At 35.9% G+C, this 19,314-nt stretch overlaps 1 protein-coding gene across 9 annotated transcripts in view; it reads left to right on the forward strand.

Annotated features, from left to right (window-relative positions):
- LOC118225040 (complement factor H-like) overlaps positions 1 to 19,314 on the forward strand; it is a 45,282-nt gene that overhangs the window by 21,891 nt on the left and 4,077 nt on the right. For 6 of the 9 annotated variants that reach the window (XM_035413036.1, XM_035413037.1, XM_035413033.1 and 3 more), the window contains 13 exons: positions 1,644 to 1,826; positions 3,131 to 3,307; positions 3,780 to 3,947; positions 4,388 to 4,564; positions 6,253 to 6,420; positions 6,861 to 7,037; positions 8,730 to 8,897; positions 9,338 to 9,514; positions 11,203 to 11,370; positions 11,811 to 11,987; positions 13,680 to 13,847; positions 14,288 to 14,464; positions 18,306 to 18,488. In XM_035413036.1, coding sequence (XP_035268927.1) covers positions 1,644 to 1,826; positions 3,131 to 3,307; positions 3,780 to 3,947; positions 4,388 to 4,564; positions 6,253 to 6,420; positions 6,861 to 7,037; positions 8,730 to 8,897; positions 9,338 to 9,514; positions 11,203 to 11,370; positions 11,811 to 11,987; positions 13,680 to 13,847; positions 14,288 to 14,464; positions 18,306 to 18,488 — 2,268 coding nt within the window. The remainder of the gene's footprint in view (positions 1 to 1,643; positions 1,827 to 3,130; positions 3,308 to 3,779; positions 3,948 to 4,387; positions 4,565 to 6,252; positions 6,421 to 6,860; positions 7,038 to 8,729; positions 8,898 to 9,337; positions 9,515 to 11,202; positions 11,371 to 11,810; positions 11,988 to 13,679; positions 13,848 to 14,287; positions 14,465 to 18,305; positions 18,489 to 19,314) is intronic. The other 3 variants (XM_035413034.1, XM_035413035.1, XM_035413038.1) reach the window with 3 other exon arrangements.

Consider the following 19,314-nt stretch of genomic DNA (forward strand, 5'->3'; position numbering starts at 1 on the left):
TTTAGCATACAAGAACTCTGTGGGAAAGTGACCTCACTCCAAATTCAGACATAAACTGGGATACCGTATGGAAGAATATATTCCTTTCACCAAAGAACTGTAATCATCAACTAATCCATTTTAAAATGTGTCATAGAACTTACTGGATGCCATACAGAAGATACGCTGTTAAAATTATCACAAGCCTGAACTGTACACTATGCTCTGGGAACACAGTTGGTACTTTTATGCATATGGTGTGGGAGTGTCCAGAAGTCCAGTCTTTCTGGGAAGGTATCACAGAAATGCTCTCAGATATTATCGGAAAAAAGATGCCTCTTGATCCAGTAATTCTCTTACTAAATGGTGATTCCAAATTTCAAAAACAACAAAGGAAGATTTGGTTAGCAGGCTTAAGTGCAGCAAAAAGGAAGGAATGGAAACTGGATTGTAATTTTGAATCTTGTATTTTTGAATCATAAGTAAAAAGTTGATCACAAATGTGAAGAACGAAAGAATTTGAAAGAGTCCACCTTAAGTTTAAAGGAGTCTAATAGCGTTAGTAGGAGAGAATGATAGGCCTTTGTTTAGAACGGATGTTTCAGCTTTACTTAGGTGTAGTCCAGAAATGTTCATTATTGTTTGTTCTGGGTCCAACGGGAGCATCGCAGCGTTTCTAGAGGTGCACCTGCTCCTCCTCGTTCCCCTCCTCCTCTTCTTGCTCTTCAAAACATAGGACTTTCATTGTAGCTAGAAAGGCTAGGTCATGCCACTTAACCCCTCTGTCTGAACTCGTATGGAGATTGTTGCTCCTCACTAGTTCAAGAACCTAATAAAATGTTGTTGGGAAATATTCAAGCATTCACTTAAAATATGGGATCAATTTTTGGAGGTTTGTAATATTTTCTTACTGACTTGAGAATCCCCCATGGCAGATACACACGTGAAAATCTGCCAACTATCCTGCTGAAGGTGTTATATATCATAGCTTTACTATTCACTTATTCTTAGTAACCATGGCAGAAATATAGAATTTTTTGTATTATCCTTTTGTATTATCTTTATATATTATTCTGGTGGATTACAGAAAATAGGCCTCTTGATACCCTCAAAGCTTATTCTTTTTAACAGCCATTTCATTTTTCCATTTGGGCATGACGTTACTTTATTGTGTTTACAGTGCTTAGATTCATTAAAGGATATGTTACTTTTTTACAGGTGAAAATGAATGTGTTCCTCCAACAACTCCAAAAAATGCAATACCGAAATTTTATCCAAACAATGTTTTCACATTATTTAAAGAACAATTTAGTGTACAAAATAACAAAAGTGCAATCACATATATGCAAGATGACATGTACGTCCTGTAAATCTAATGATTTTGTTCCTAAAATACATATAATTGTTTTCTTTGTAATATGCCATTATGTCATCATGTTGTGCATAGTGGATGCACACGCATCTGACAATTTCAAGAAATTTCAAGCGCAACCCACTTTATCCTTGTGTTATAGTGGGTTGTGTGTGTGGGTGGCACAATAATAGTGACTCCAACAGCCTAACTGCAACAAGATGGCAGAGGTTTATCTTGTATTAACCTAACAGTGTTGAGATTGTGAAGAAAATGAAATTGATTAACCATGCCCATTTAATATCCCCAACAGCATCTGATAAAATGTGTAATCCTCCCCCACATGTTGAATATGCAACAATTACATCGAAATATAAGACGAAATATACTCATCTATCTAAAGTGGAATTTCAGTGTACAGAATTGTACGAAATTGAGGGGAACAGAGAAGTCACCTGCAGACATGGAACATGGAGCGCTGTCCCAAAATGCATTCGTAAGTACTAAAACATGGTAGGTTCATCTGAGCCACTTATAAATTGAAGTTAAAAATAGAATAAAAACGAGATCATTACTGTATGGCTAAACTGCCTGATATTATTAAATATTTTGTGGTTATTTTGTTAATATTCAGAAGAAATAACATTGTAAAGGGACCTTCTATGCAGAACAGAGGCACTGTTGCTAACTTTATCTGCAGTCACAAACCAGTTTTGAGGTCCATTACACAAAACAATATCATTAAGTTGTGTTGACTGTGTTGAATAGTTATCGACATAAGACAAAAAAAAAAAAAACAATAAAAATATATCTGCAAGCGGAAATTCCGGGGTTCAAGCCAGCATGGACCGTTAGAAGGTGAAAGCTGCGAAGTGCAATAAGAACTAGTCAGAATCAGAGTAATTGTAATAGCCAAGTCCATTTATACATACAAAGAATTTGACTTGACACAATTGCACAACAAACAGCAGCATAGGACCATCATCATCATGTCATACAAGAACTATAAGAAAAAAATAGTCATCATATCATACAAGAACTAAATAAAAATAAATGACGGTTTGATTGTGTCTGCATGGAAACTATTTAATGATAGGTATTGGGTTTGGGAAAAGGGACCCTTCAACACACTTATAATTAATGGCTATATTTCTGTTTGTAATTCTTATTTATTTTACTGGGACACTCGAGGTGCCACATAGTACCAGGATATACCCATATATACGCATTCGAGCTAAATCCAGTTACAATTTACATTCTTGAATGGTCATTTTTAGATGTGAAGCACCTTTATGGCCAGCAATGTCACTAACTAACTAAAATTTGTAGAGTGAGGATAGATGGATGTCTGTAGCAAGTTTCATGTAAATTGGACTCACAGCGTAGAAGTTATGACTTTTCAATTTTGACCTTTAATTATAGCGCCCCCATCATTCCGATTGAGGTCATATTTGTTGGGCAGCACTTGCACACAACTTCCAATCAATTGGCAGAATTTCATGTCTCTACAATTTACCATCTCACGGGAATTAGTGCAAACATTTCTGAAGAAGATTAATAATAAAGTCCCTTCGGGACTTGAACCCCTGAAAATGTATGAAATATTTGGTAGCACCTCTCATTAGTGACATGTAAAGAGTTGGGCTTTTACAACATTATACTGAACAAATAACAATAACTGTCCAAACCCATCCAAGCAAGTCTTGGTGCAATATTTAGCTGAAACGATCTATTTAGTAAAGCAAGAAAGAAATCAATAGTCACGAAAGGCATAATGTATAATAATGCATATCCTTTTAGGGTCAAAATGCTCAAGCCCAGAGGACAAGGTCAACAATGCAGTGCTTGTACATAAGAAAGAAGGACCATATGAAAATGGAGCAAAAGTGGACTATGAATGTGAAGACACGTTTATCCCTGGAGATGAATCTAAAGCAATATGTATAAATGGACAATGGAAGTATCCACATTGCACGAGTAAGTGTATATCCTCCAATCGATGTGTACAGTAATAAGAAAAGAAATACTAGAATGCTATTAATGATGCTAAAAAAAATAGGCAGACGTGTTAAACCAACCGTGCAGGACGGAGTGTAGCACAGTGGGTAGGGAACTAGACTTGTAACCGAAAGGTCGTAGGTTCGATTCCCGAGTAGGACACTGCCGTTGTACCCTTGAGCAAGGTACTTAACCGAAATTGCTTCAGTATATATCCAGCTGTATAAATGGATACAATGTAAAATGCTATGTAAAAGTTGTGTAAGTCGCTCTGGATAAGAGCGTCTGCTAAATGCCTATAATGTAATGTAATGTAATGCAGACTGCATTACTAAATGAAGCATCATGCTGACCACATATCCAACTAAAGAAAATGACATGGTAGTGATACGGACATACATTTCCCAGGCAACAAGTACTTAATAAAATCATGTGTTTCGTTTATAAAAAGATTACTGTGAAAAACCTGACCTGCCAAATGGATATGTGGAGTCCCCCAAAAAAACATACATGGAAGGCGAAATGCTGGAATATAGATGCTACAGTCCATGTGAACCCAAAACTAACAACAGTATCACTTGTAAAAATGGACAATGGGATGGCCAGGTGGAGTGTATATGTGAGTTTTCTTTTTTCAATTATTTTCTTCTCAAAGGATTCTATTAACAGTATGAAGGCAACACATTCACAGATTTGCAATCATATTTAGAGTACAATGTTGGAAATAATAATGGAAATAATCATTTCCAAAAGGTTTTTTAAGCCTCCTCTCAAATCAATGGTGTCTACTTTCTACTACCAAGGAAATATGGATGTGTGTATTTTGAAAGATATTTAGAAAGTCTCAAAATAATTTACCTTTACAAATCTTTCCAGTAGGCCATTTTTTCCATCGGAAGCTGAGCAATACAGAACAATCCTTGACATCTCATTTCATCCTTCAAACTGTCTTTGGAGTGTGATAAAAATATATTTGACCACAAACCCTTCTCGTCATTGATGACATGACATATTAATAGCTGACTCTTGACTAGACCCAATACAATTTCATCATTTCAGGTCCACAGAAAACGTGTCAGAAGCCACCAGTCCCGGAAAATGGAGATATTGTATCAACAGAGGTGGAAAACGGAGAGACTGTAGTTACATATCAATGTAAACTCCATTATAAACTTAAAGATGAGAGAAAAGTAAGATGCCACGAGGGGGAATGGGAACCATTTCCAGTTTGTATAGGTGAGTATATCACAAAATGTATTTTATGCATGTAATCAAGAGCAGTTTATTCTTTTTTTTAGCAGGAGCTGGACAGAAAAGCTTTCCAGAAATGAACGAATATCATTTTTATAGTTTTGCTAGCATTAGCTACACAGCATATGCTTGTAGTACAACCTTTTCTGCCACTAGTATATGACCTGGCCAGCTGTATTGTGTCGATAGTTCTCTCTGTAATCAATGTGAAATTTACCTTAATTTACCTTTTTTCTAATGATATCCTTTTTCTTCAACCAATAGAATTTAATCTAAATTGTTTTTTAACTCATTTATTTTTAATGTTTATTTCCTATGCACAAAACTTTGCAATTAACTATTGTATATATATATATATAACTTGGATTCGATTTAAATCTTCTCGGATTAGTGATGTAGATTTGCTTTATTTGCTAAACCCTTAAGTGTTGTCATCTGCAAATCTAACAATTTTGCTACTAATGCTCCAATGAAAATCATTTGCGTAAATGCAGAAAAACACCGATTCTTGTGGGACTGCCGACGGTTCTTTTGGCACATATTATCCCTCCTACTGTTACTCTCTTGTTCTATCTTGCAGTCCATTTCAAATCATGAAATATCTCATGTACAGTGCACTGTGTCAAATATGCATCATGCATCCACTATTTCAGAAAGCAAAGTAACATTGCATATTATGTCATTGTAAACTACAGTATGATGATTGCAAACTGGCATTCCCACAAAAAGTAGTTTTTCTAGAGCTACAAGTATGCAACTGTCACACACCAGGAGACACCCTTGGGAGGGACAAGATAGAAAGACATGGGGAGATGCGGTAATTCTGGGTTTTCCCAAGATTTATTTTTTGAGAGCGAGCTTTTAAACAAATGCAAAGCTTTTCATTTTGCCCTCATGGGTTCCAGGTAAAAATAAATAACTAAAATAAAAAAGACAAAATAAACAAAAGCACCATGAAAACGTTTCAGCCATGTTGGTTTTGGTTTGCACTGATCTCGCTCTTGATCTGTACTTTTTTGTTAGTACAGAAAAGAAGAAACAAACAAAACCAACATGATAAATAAAAAGAAAAGAAAGAGAAAGAAGAAAAATGAAAGGAAAAATTGGAAAAGGAAGAAAAACAGGAACTAGACAAAGTTAAAGAAGATTATCCTATCTGTCACAATACAGTCAGGTCCATAAATATTTGGACATTGACAAAGTTATCGTTATTTTAGCTGTCTAACACAGCATATTGGAGTTGAAATTAAATAATGAATATGATCTCACATGCAGACCTTCAGCTTTAATTTGAAGTTATTTACATCCAAATCGGGTGAACCGTGTAGGAATTACATCACTTTTTATATGTGGCCCCCCCCTTTTTATGGGACCAAAGGTAATTGGACAATTGGCTGCTCAGCTTTTCCATGGCCAGGTGTGTGTTATTCCCTCATTATTTCATTTACAAGTCAGCAGATAAAAGGTCTAGAATTTATTTCAAGCATGGCATTTGCATTTGGTATCTGTTGCTGTTAACTCTCAAAATGAAGTCCAAACAGCTGTCACTGTCGGTGAAGCAAGCCATCATTAGGCTGAAAAAAAACAAAGAACCCATCAGAGATATAGTGTACGGACATACATTTCCCAGGCAACAAGTACTTAATAAAATCATGTGTTTCGTTTATAAAAAGATTACTGTGAAAAACCTGACCTGCCAAATGGATATGTGGAGTCCCCCAAAAAAACATACATGGAAGGCGAAATGCTGGAATATAGATGCTACAGTCCATGTGAACCCAAAACTAAAAACAGTATCACTTGTAAAAATGGACAATGGGATGGCCAGGTGGAGTGTATATGTGAGTTTTCTTTTTTCAATTATTTTCTTCTCAAAGGATTCTATTAACAGTATGAAGGCAACACATTCACAGATTTGCAATCATATTTAGAGTACAATGTTGGAAATAATAATGGAAATAATCATTTCCAAAAGGTTTTTTAAGCCTCCTCTCAAATCAATGGTGTCTACTTTCTACTACCAAGGAAATATGGATGTGTGTATTTTGAAAGATATTTAGAAAGTCTCAAAATAATTTACCTTTACAAATCTTTCCAGTAGGCCATTTTGTCCATCGGAAGCTGAGCAATACAGAACAATCCTTGACATCTCATTTCATCCTTCAAACTGTCTTTGGAGTGTGATAAAAATATATTTGACCACAAACCCTTCTCGTCATTGATGACATGACATATTAATAGCTGACTCTTGACTAGACCCAATACAATTTCATCATTTCAGGTCCACAGAAAACGTGTCAGAAGCCACCAGTCCCGGAAAATGGAGATATTGTATCAACAGAGGTGGAAAACGGAGAGACTGTAGTTACATATCAATGTAAACTCCATTATAAACTTAAAGATGAGAGAAAAGTAAGATGCCACGAGGGGGAATGGGAACCATTTCCAGTTTGTATAGGTGAGTATATCACAAAATGTATTTTATGCATGTAATCAAGAGCAGTTTATTCTTTTTTTTAGCAGGAGCTGGACAGAAAAGCTTTCAAGAAATGAACGAATATCATTTTTATAGTTTTGCTAGCATTAGCTACACAGCATATGCTTGTAGTACAACCTTTTCTGCCACTAGTATATGACCTGGCCAGCTGTATTGTGTCGATAGTTCTCTCTGTAATCAATGTGAAATTTACCTTAATTTACCTTTTTTCTAATGATATCCTTTTTCTTCAACCAATAGAATTTAATCTAAATTGTTTTTTAACTCATTTATTTTTAATGTTTATTTCCTATGCACAAAACTTTACAATTAACTATTGTATATATATATATATAACTTGGATTCGATTTAAATCTTCTCAGATTAGTGATGTAGATTTGCTTTATTTGCTAAACCCTTAAGTATTGTCATCTGCAAATCTAACAATTTTGCTACTAATGAATGCTCCAATGAAAATAATTTGCGTAAATGCAGAAAAACACCGATTCTTGTGGGACTGCCGACGGTTCTTTTGGCACATATTATCCCTCCTACTGTTACTCTCTTGTTCTATCTTGCAGTCCATTTCAAATCATGAAATATCTCATGTACAGTGCACTGTGTCAAATATGCATCATGCATCCACTATTTCAGAAAGCAAAGTAACATTGCATATTATGTCATTGTAAACTACAGTATGATGATTGCAAACTGGCATTCCCACAAAAAGTAGTTTTTCTAGAGCTACAAGTATGCAACTGTCACACACCAGGAGACACCCTTGGGAGGGACAAGATAGAAAGACATGGGGAGATGCGGTAATTCTGGGTTTTCCCAAGATTTATTTTTTGAGAGCGAGCTTTTAAACAAATGCAAAGCTTTTCATTTTGCCCTCATGGGTTCCAGGTAAAAATAAATAACTAAAATAAAAAAGACAAAATAAACAAAAGCACCATGAAAACGTTTCAGCCATGTTGGTTTTGGTTTGCACTGATCTCGCTCTTGATCTGTACTTTTTTGTTAGTACAGAAAAGAAGAAACAAACAAAACCAACATGATAAATAAAAAGAAAAGAAAGAGAAAGAAGAAAAATGAAAGGAAAAATTGGAAAAGGAAGAAAAACAGGAACTAGACAAAGTTAAAGAAGATTATCCTATCTGTCACAATACAGTCAGGTCCATAAATATTTGGGCATTGACAAAGTTATCGTTATTTTAGCTGTCTAACACAGCATATTGGAGTTGAAATTAAATAATGAATATGATCTCACATGCAGACCTTCAGCTTTAATTTGAAGTTATTTACATCCAAATCGGGTGAACCGTGTAGGAATTACATCACTTTTTATATGTGGTCCCCCCCTTTTTAAGGGACCAAAGGTAATTGGACAATTGGCTGCTCAGCTTTTCCATGGCCAGGTGTGTGTTATTCCCTCATTATTTCATTTACAAGTCAGCAGATAAAAGGTCTAGAATTTATTTCAAGCATGGCATTTGCATTTGGTATCTGTTGCTGTTAACTCTCAAAATGAAGTCCAAACAGCTGTCACTGTCGGTGAAGCAAGCCATCATTAGGCTGAAAAAAAACAAAGAACCCATCAGAGATATAGTGTACGGACATACATTTCCCAGGCAACAAGTACTTAATAAAATCATGTGTTTCGTTTATAAAAAGATTACTGTGAAAAACCTGACCTGCCAAATGGATATGTGGAGTCCCCCAAAAAAACATACATGGAAGGCGAAATGCTGGAATATAGATGCTACAGTCCATGTGAACCCAAAACTAAAAACAGTATCACTTGTAAAAATGGACAATGGGATGGCCAGGTGGAGTGTATATGTGAGTTTTCTTTTTTCAATTATTTTCTTCTCAAAGGATTCTATTAACAGTATGAAGGCAACACATTCACAGATTTGCAATCATATTTAGAGTACAATGTTGGAAATAATAATGGAAATAATCATTTCCAAAAGGTTTTTTAAGCCTCCTCTCAAATCAATGGTGTCTACTTTCTACTACCAAGGAAATATGGATGTGTGTATTTTGAAAGATATTTAGAAAGTCTCAAAATAATTTACCTTTACAAATCTTTCCAGTAGGCCATTTTTTCCATCGGAAGCTGAGCAATACAGAACAATCCTTGACATCTCATTTCATCCTTCAAACTGTCTTTGGAGTGTGATAAAAATATATTTGACCACAAACCCTTCTCGTCATCGATGACATGACATATTAATAGCTGACTCTTGACTAGACCCAATACAATTTCATCATTTCAGGTCCACAGAAAACGTGTCCGAAGCCACCAGTCCCGGAAAATGGAGATATTGTATCAACAGAGGTGGAAAACGGAGAGACTGTAGTTACGTATCAATGTAAACTCCAGTATAAACTTAAAGATGAGAGAAAAGTAAGATGCCACGAGGGGGAATGGGAACCATTTCCAGTTTGTATAGGTGAGTATATCACAAAATGTATTTTATGCATGTAATCAAGAGCAGTTTATTCTTTTTTTTAGCAGGAGCTGGACAGAAAAGCTTTCCAGAAATGAACGAATATCATTTTTATAGTTTTGCTAGCATTAGCTACACAGCATATGCTTGTAGTACAACCTTTTCTGCCACTAGTACATGACCTGGCCAGCTGTATTGTGTTGATAGTTCTCTCTGTAATCAATGTGAAATTTACCTTAATTTACCTTTTTTCTAATGATATCCTTTTTCTTCAACCAATAGAATTTAATCTAAATTGTTTTTTAACTCATTTATTTTTAATGTTTATTTCCTATGCACAAAACTTTACAATTAACTATTGTATATACATATAACTTGGATTCGATTTAAATCTTCTCGGATTAGTGATGCAGATTTGCTTTATTTGCTAAACCCTTAAATGTTGTCATCTGCAAATCTAACAATTTTGCTACTAATGAATGCTCCAATGAAAATAATTTGCGTAAATGCAGAAAAACACCGGTTCTTGTGGGACTGCCGACGGTTCTTTTGGCACATATTATCCCTCCTACTGTTACTCTCTTGTTCTATCTTGCAGTCCATTTCAAATCATGAAATATCTCATGTACAGTGCACTGTGTCAAATATGCATCATGCATCCACTATTTCAGAAAGCAAAGTAACATTGCATATTATGTCATTGTAAACTACAGTATGATGATTGCAAACTGGCATTCCCACAAAAAGTAGTTTTTCTAGAGCTACAAGTATGCAACTGTCACACACCAGGAGACACCCTTGGGAGGGACAAGATAGAAAGACATGGGGAGATGCGGTAATTCTGGGTTTTCCCAAGATTTATTTTTTGAGAGCGAGCTTTTAAACAAATGCAAAGCTTTTCATTTTGCCCTCATGGGTTCCAGGTAAAAATAAATAACTAAAATAAAAAAGACAAAATAAACAAAAGCACCATGAAAACGTTTCAGCCATGTTGGTTTTGGTTTGCACTGATCTCGCTCTTGATCTGTACTTTTTTGTTAGTACAGAAAAGAAGAAACAAACAAAACCAACATGATAAATAAAAAGAAAAGAAAGAGAAAGAAGAAAAATGAAAGGAAAAATTGGAAAAGGAAGAAAAACAGGAACTAGACAAAGTTAAAGAAGATTATCCTATCTGTCACAATACAGTCAGGTCCATAAATATTTGGACATTGACAAAGTTATCGTTATTTTAGCTGTCTAACACAGCATATTGGAGTTGAAATTAAATAATGAATATGATCTCACATGCAGACCTTCAGCTTTAATTTGAAGTTATTTACATCCAAATCGGGTGAACCGTGTAGGAATTACATCACTTTTTATATGTGGCCCCCCCCTTTTTATGGGACCAAAGGTAATTGGACAATTGGCTGCTCAGCTTTTCCATGGCCAGGTGTGTGTTATTCCCTCATTATTTCATTTACAAGTCAGCAGATAAAAGGTCTAGAATTTATTTCAAGCATGGCATTTGCATTTGGTATCTGTTGCTGTTAACTCTCAAAATGAAGTCCAAACAGCTGTCACTGTCGGTGAAGCAAGCCATCATTAGGCTGAAAAAAAACAAAGAACCCATCAGAGATATAGTGTACGGACATACATTTCCCAGGCAACAAGTACTTAATAAAATCATGTGTTTCGTTTATAAAAAGATTACTGTGAAAAACCTGACCTGCCAAATGGATATGTGGAGTCCCCCAAAAAAACATACATGGAAGGCGAAATGCTGGAATATAGATGCTACAGTCCATGTGAACCCAAAACTAAAAACAGTATCACTTGTAAAAATGGACAATGGGATGGCCAGGTGGAGTGTATATGTGAGTTTTCTTTTTTCAATTATTTTCTTCTCAAAGGATTCTATTAACAGTATGAAGGCAACACATTCACAGATTTGCAATCATATTTAGAGTACAATGTTGGAAATAATAATGGAAATAATCATTTCCAAAAGGTTTTTTAAGCCTCCTCTCAAATCAATGGTGTCTACTTTCTACTACCAAGGAAATATGGATGTGTGTATTTTGAAAGATATTTAGAAAGTCTCAAAATAATTTACCTTTACAAATCTTTCCAGTAGGCCATTTTTTCCATCGGAAGCTGAGCAATACAGAACAATCCTTGACATCTCATTTCATCCTTCAAACTGTCTTTGGAGTGTGATAAAAATATATTTGACCACAAACCCTTCTCGTCATTGATGACATGACATATTAATAGCTGACTCTTGACTAGACCCAATACAATTTCATCATTTCAGGTCCACAGAAAACGTGTCAGAAGCCACCAGTCCCGGAAAATGGAGATATTGTATCAACAGAGGTGGAAAACGGAGAGACTGTAGTTACATATCAATGTAAACTCCATTATAAACTTAAAGATGAGAGAAAAGTAAGATGCCACGAGGGGGAATGGGAACCATTTCCAGTTTGTATAGGTGAGTATATCACAAAATGTATTTTATGCATGTAATCAAGAGCAGTTTATTCTTTTTTTTAGCAGGAGCTGGACAGAAAAGCTTTCAAGAAATGAACGAATATCATTTTTATAGTTTTGCTAGCATTAGCTACACAGCATATGCTTGTAGTACAACCTTTTCTGCCACTAGTATATGACCTGGCCAGCTGTATTGTGTCGATAGTTCTCTCTGTAATCAATGTGAAATTTACCTTAATTTACCTTTTTTCTAATGATATCCTTTTTCTTCAACCAATAGAATTTAATCTAAATTGTTTTTTAACTCATTTATTTTTAATGTTTATTTCCTATGCACAAAACTTTACAATTAACTATTGTATATATATATATATAACTTGGATTCGATTTAAATCTTCTCAGATTAGTGATGTAGATTTGCTTTATTTGCTAAACCCTTAAGTATTGTCATCTGCAAATCTAACAATTTTGCTACTAATGAATGCTCCAATGAAAATAATTTGCGTAAATGCAGAAAAACACCGATTCTTGTGGGACTGCCGACGGTTCTTTTGGCACATATTATCCCTCCTACTGTTACTCTCTTGTTCTATCTTGCAGTCCATTTCAAATCATGAAATATCTCATGTACAGTGCACTGTGTCAAATATGCATCATGCATCCACTATTTCAGAAAGCAAAGTAACATTGCATATTATGTCATTGTAAACTACAGTATGATGATTGCAAACTGGCATTCCCACAAAAAGTAGTTTTTCTAGAGCTACAAGTATGCAACTGTCACACACCAGGAGACACCCTTGGGAGGGACAAGATAGAAAGACATGGGGAGATGCGGTAATTCTGGGTTTTCCCAAGATTTATTTTTTGAGAGCGAGCTTTTAAACAAATGCAAAGCTTTTCATTTTGCCCTCATGGGTTCCAGGTAAAAATAAATAACTAAAATAAAAAAGACAAAATAAACAAAAGCACCATGAAAACGTTTCAGCCATGTTGGTTTTGGTTTGCACTGATCTCGCTCTTGATCTGTACTTTTTTGTTAGTACAGAAAAGAAGAAACAAACAAAACCAACATGATAAATAAAAAGAAAAGAAAGAGAAAGAAGAAAAATGAAAGGAAAAATTGGAAAAGGAAGAAAAACAGGAACTAGACAAAGTTAAAGAAGATTATCCTATCTGTCACAATACAGTCAGGTCCATAAATATTTGGGCATTGACAAAGTTATCGTTATTTTAGCTGTCTAACACAGCATATTGGAGTTGAAATTAAATAATGAATATGATCTCACATGCAGACCTTCAGCTTTAATTTGAAGTTATTTACATCCAAATCGGGTGAACCGTGTAGGAATTACATCACTTTTTATATGTGGTCCCCCCCTTTTTAAGGGACCAAAGGTAATTGGACAATTGGCTGCTCAGCTTTTCCATGGCCAGGTGTGTGTTATTCCCTCATTATTTCATTTACAAGTCAGCAGATAAAAGGTCTAGAATTTATTTCAAGCATGGCATTTGCATTTGGTATCTGTTGCTGTTAACTCTCAAAATGAAGTCCAAACAGCTGTCACTGTCGGTGAAGCAAGCCATCATTAGGCTGAAAAAAAACAAAGAACCCATCAGAGATATAGTGTACGGACATACATTTCCCAGGCAACAAGTACTTAATAAAATCATGTGTTTCGTTTATAAAAAGATTACTGTGAAAAACCTGACCTGCCAAATGGATATGTGGAGTCCCCCAAAAAAACATACATGGAAGGCGAAATGCTGGAATATAGATGCTACAGTCCATGTGAACCCAAAACTAAAAACAGTATCACTTGTAAAAATGGACAATGGGATGGCCAGGTGGAGTGTATATGTGAGTTTTCTTTTTTCAATTATTTTCTTCTCAAAGGATTCTATTAACAGTATGAAGGCAACACATTCACAGATTTGCAATCATATTTAGAGTACAATGTTGGAAATAATAATGGAAATAATCATTTCCAAAAGGTTTTTTAAGCCTCCTCTCAAATCAATGGTGTCTACTTTCTACTACCAAGGAAATATGGATGTGTGTATTTTGAAAGATATTTAGAAAGTCTCAAAATAATTTACCTTTACAAATCTTTCCAGTAGGCCATTTTTTCCATCGGAAGCTGAGCAATACAGAACAATCCTTGACATCTCATTTCATCCTTCAAACTGTCTTTGGAGTGTGATAAAAATATATTTGACCACAAACCCTTCTCGTCATCGATGACATGACATATTAATAGCTGACTCTTGACTAGACCCAATACAATTTCATCATTTCAGGTCCACAGAAAACGTGTCCGAAGCCACCAGTCCCGGAAAATGGAGATATTGTATCAACAGAGGTGGAAAACGGAGAGACTGTAGTTACGTATCAATGTAAACTCCAGTATAAACTTAAAGATGAGAGAAAAGTAAGATGCCACGAGGGGGAATGGGAACCATTTCCAGTTTGTATAGGTGAGTATATCACAAAATGTATTTTATGCATGTAATCAAGAGCAGTTTATTCTTTTTTTTAGCAGGAGCTGGACAGAAAAGCTTTCCAGAAATGAACGAATATCATTTTTATAGTTTTGCTAGCATTAGCTACACAGCATATGCTTGTAGTACAACCTTTTCTGCCACTAGTATATGACCTGGCCAGCTGTATTGTGTTGATAGTTCTCTCTGTAATCAATGTGAAATTTACCTTAATTTACCTTTTTTCTAATGATATCCTTTTTCTTCAACCAATAGAATTTAATCTAAATTGTTTTTTAACTCATTTATTTTTAATGTTTATTTCCTATGCACAAAACTTTACAATTAACTATTGTATATACATATAACTTGGATTCGATTTAAATCTTCTCGGATTAGTGATGCAGATTTGCTTTATTTGCTAAACCCTTAAATGTTGTCATCTGCAAATCTAACAATTTTGCTACTAATGAATGCTCCAATGAAAATAATTTGCGTAAATGCAGAAAAACACCGGTTCTTGTGGGACTGCCGACGGTTCTTTTGGCACATATTATCCCTCCTACTGTTACTCTCTTGTTCTATCTTGCAGTCCATTTCAAATCATGAAATATCTCATGTACAGTGCACTGTGTCAAATATGCATCATGCATCCACTATTTCAGAAAGCAAAGTAACATTGCATATTATGTCATTGTAAACTACAGTATGATGATTGCAAACTGGCATTCCCACAAAAAGTAGTTTTTCTAGAGCTACAAGTATGCAACTGTCACACACCAGGAGACACCCTTGGGAGGGACAAGATAGAAAGACATGGGGAGATGCGGTAATTCTGGGTTTTCCCAAGATTTATTTTTTGAGAGCGAGCTTTTAAACAAATGCAAAGCTTTTCATTTTGCCCTCATGGGTTCCAGGTAAAAATAAATAACTAAAATAAAAAAGACAAAATAAACAAAAGCACCATGAAAACGTTTCAGCCATGTTGGTTTTGGTTTGCACTGATCTCGCTCTTGATCTGTACTTTTTTGTTAGTACAGAAAAGAAGAAACAAACAAAACCAACATGATAAATAAAAAGAAAAGAAAGAGAAAGAAGAAAAATGAAAGGAAAAAAGAAAAACAGGAACTAGACAAAGTTAAAGAAGATTCTCCTATCTGTCACAATACAGTCAGGTCCATAAATATTTGGACATTGACAAAGTTATCGTTGTTTTAGTTGTCTAACACAGCATATTGGAGTTGAAATTAAATAATGAATATGATCTCAAATGCAGACCTTCAGCTTTAATTTGAAGTTATTTACATCCAAATCGGGTGAACCGTGTAGGAATTACATCACTTTTTATATGTGGTCCCCCCCTTTTTAAGGGACCAAAGGTAATTGGACAATTGGCTGCTCAGCTTTTCCATGGCCAGGTGTGTGTTATTCCCTCATTATTTCATTTACAAGTCAGCAGATAAAAGGTCTAGAATTTATTTCAAGCATGGCATTTGCATTTGGTATCTGTTGCTGTTAACTCTCAAAATGAAGTCCAAACAGCTGTCACTGTCGGTGAAGCAAGCCATCATTAGGCTGAAAAAAAACAAAGAACCCATCAGAGATATAGCAAAAACATTAGGTGTGGCCAAATCAACTATTTGGTACATTTTAAAAAAGAAAGAGCGCACTGGTGAGCTCAGGAACACCAAAAGGCCCGGAAGACCACGGAAAACAACTGTGGTGGATGACAGAAAAATACTTTCCCTGGTGAAGAAAAACCCCTTCACAACAGTTGGCCAGATCAAGAACACCCTCCAAGAGGTAGGCGTATCAGTGTCAAAGTCAACAATCAAGAGAAGACTTCACCAGAGTAAATACAGAGGGTTTACCACAAGATGTAAACTATTGGTAAGCCTCAAAAACAGGAAGATTAGAGTTTGCCAAAAAAAAAAAAACATCTAGAAAAGTCTGTACAGTTCTGGAACAACATCCTATGGACAGATGAGACAACGGTCAACTTGTACCAGAATGATGGGAAGAGATGAGTATGGAGAAGGGAAGGAACTGCTCATTATCCAAAGCATACCACCTCATCTGTGAAGTATGGTGGAGGTAGTGTTATGGCGTGGGCATGTATGGCTGTCACTGGAACTGGTTCCCAGTGGCGGACTCAGGCTGTTTGAAGGGCTGGGGCGAAAAAATAAAAAGGGCACCTACTGCACAACATGGTGCCCCACCAGCACGCCTAAAGCTATGATGCACCGTGGTTTCTCACTTGGAAGGGCATCTAAGAGGGCACTTCATGAGTTTTTTTCATCAGAAAGGCACCTGTAGGGAACGTCCCTAGAGGGCACTCAATCATTTTTTTCCCATGCGAAGGGCAGCCAATAAGGCACTTCCCCTCATTTTCGCCACTCTAGAGGGCACTTTAGCGACGCTTTTTCAACCATGGGGACACCATGGGGTCTTGTTATCCCCTCCTTTTTTGTTTTGACTGTTCTTTGAGTTCACCTGTGTCTTGTTACCCCTGTCTATTTAAGTTCTTTGTCCTCTTGACTCGAGTGCTGGTTCTTTGTGTTTGTTTCCTACTTGTGTTTGTTCTGGCCGTTTGTTCCTGCCCGTGGTTTTGGCTTGCTTGTGCTTCTGCCATTTGTTTTCTGTTCTTGTGAAGTTCTGTTTTTGTATTCTTTTAGTTTATATGCCCCTTGTGGCTCTTTGTTTGTTCAGTTTTTGTTAGTAAAGTCTTATTTGTATCTACATTTTCGTGTTTGTTCCCACTCCGCGCCTGGGTCCTAGCCCCCGTAACATGACAGTTTCCACTGTTTTTAGGGCTTGGGGTTAAATTGACAGCACCTGGGGTGGCAAATATAACTTTGCACTTGCAGTTACCTAAAAAAGCGATGATGAGACAGATTGTATTTTGTCACCTGTGTATATATACATAAACACACATACACATTCATAGATATACATACACACATGCATACATATGCACATACACATATATACATCATTTTCCTTTTTCTCTTCCCCTCTCCTCCCTTTACCTACTATTTTTTTTTTTTTTTTTTAAAGCAAGCCAATACCAATACTTCCAGCGCACAGTGTATGTGCCAAATGCAAACAAACAGCAGTTTGATTTTCACAGGGCTTCAGACGGCAATGGAAGTATAGCCGAGCTAACACAAACAAATTAATAAAACAAAGAGGAAAAACATAAATAATAAGCAGTCCAATTTTTCACAATATTATTACTGTCATTATTCATCAATCTGATCCTCATAAACTTTAGTGCCTATTTTACTAGCTAAAAGTATTAGGCTACCTGGGGTTTTAAAAACTTAAGGTAGATAAGATTTCAGTCAATTTAATTACCCCTCCACCTCCCTCACACCTCTCCAACTCCCACTTTGCAAAATGATTGGAAAGACTTCCAATAATTTGTTTAAATGTAATTATAGCCAAAGGAGGCCATTTTGAGGAAAGTAGTGTCTAAGATTATTTTTTAAGTAAAAGTCATCTTTTTGTGTTATTGTAGGTAGAAAATGAAAAAAAATGTTTGTACTTTGGTTTGTTATTGCATAATGTATATTAACTGAATTCTTCTTTCCCTGAAGTTTTTTTTTTTTTTACTGTAGTTGGTCTAATAATTTTGGCCTGTACTGTACATTCATGCTTGGAGAGGTTGATGCTGCTCAATATATCTGCTCTGAATCTAGCATCGCTAAGGGAAGTTTGAGAAACCCTGGAGCTGAAGAACAGTAGTCTGCGAGCAAACAATAGTTTTGTAGAAGAACAACAACATATTGTGGCTTTGGCAAACAAAATCTAATGGGTACCTTCTCTTTTCCTTTAGGTCCTTGTGTGATAGAACAAATACATCCAAAATATAATCTCAGGGATCTAAAAGTAAGGACATATGTGTTAGAGGGGAAAAAAATCAAAATCAAATGCAAATATGGTTATTATATCAACATATATTGGGACGATGAAGTTGAAGTCAAGTGCGAAGATGGCGAGATTACAGGCTACAAGTCATGTAAGTAACATAACCAAGTAACTTTGTGTGTGTGTGTGTGTGTGTGTGTGAGTGTGTGTATATATATACTGTTGCAATCAAAATTATTCAACCCCTCTAACCCATAAGATGTCTTTGTGATGTGAATAAAATTTCATGACAATGTATCAATTAAGGCCTTTGTAAACAGAAATACATGTTTATTAGAACATGTTCAAGTGATTTTGAAAACATACAGCTGAGTTTACTATTTGTTATAAGGAAAAAAAATGAAATTCTCCACAAAAAAATCAATGACCAAATTATTCAACCCCCAAAATCAGTACTTTGTGGAACATCCTTTAGCTTTTATAACTTCCAATAAACGCTTCCTATAAGTGCTCACAAGCCTCTGATACCTCTCTTTTGGAATCTTGGCCCATTCTTTCTGTGCAAATTCTTCAAATTCACCAATATTCTTTGGTTTTCGTGATGCCACTGCTTTCTTCAAATCCCACCAAAGATTTTCAATGGGATTTAAATCTGGGGACTGAGAAGGCCAGTCAAGGACATTCCAAGATCGTTCCCTGAACCAAGCTTTGGTTGACTTGGATGTATGCTTGGGATCATTGTCTTGCTGGAAAGTCCAATGATCACCAAGCTTCAGTTTATGCACTGAGGAAGGAATCCATGGTGCCAGTCACACACTGAAGATGTGAAGCCAGTACCAGAAGCAGCAAAACACCCCCACAGAAGGACTGACACACCTCCATACTTGACTGTGGGGATGGTGTTCTTCTTGTCATAGGCTGCACCTTTCTTGCGCCAGACATACCGCTTATCCATGGGTCCAAACAATTCCATTTTT

Source organism: Anguilla anguilla, chromosome 4, assembly GCF_013347855.1.
Source record: "Anguilla anguilla isolate fAngAng1 chromosome 4, fAngAng1.pri, whole genome shotgun sequence".
Lineage (NCBI taxonomy): Eukaryota > Metazoa > Chordata > Actinopteri > Anguilliformes > Anguillidae > Anguilla > Anguilla anguilla.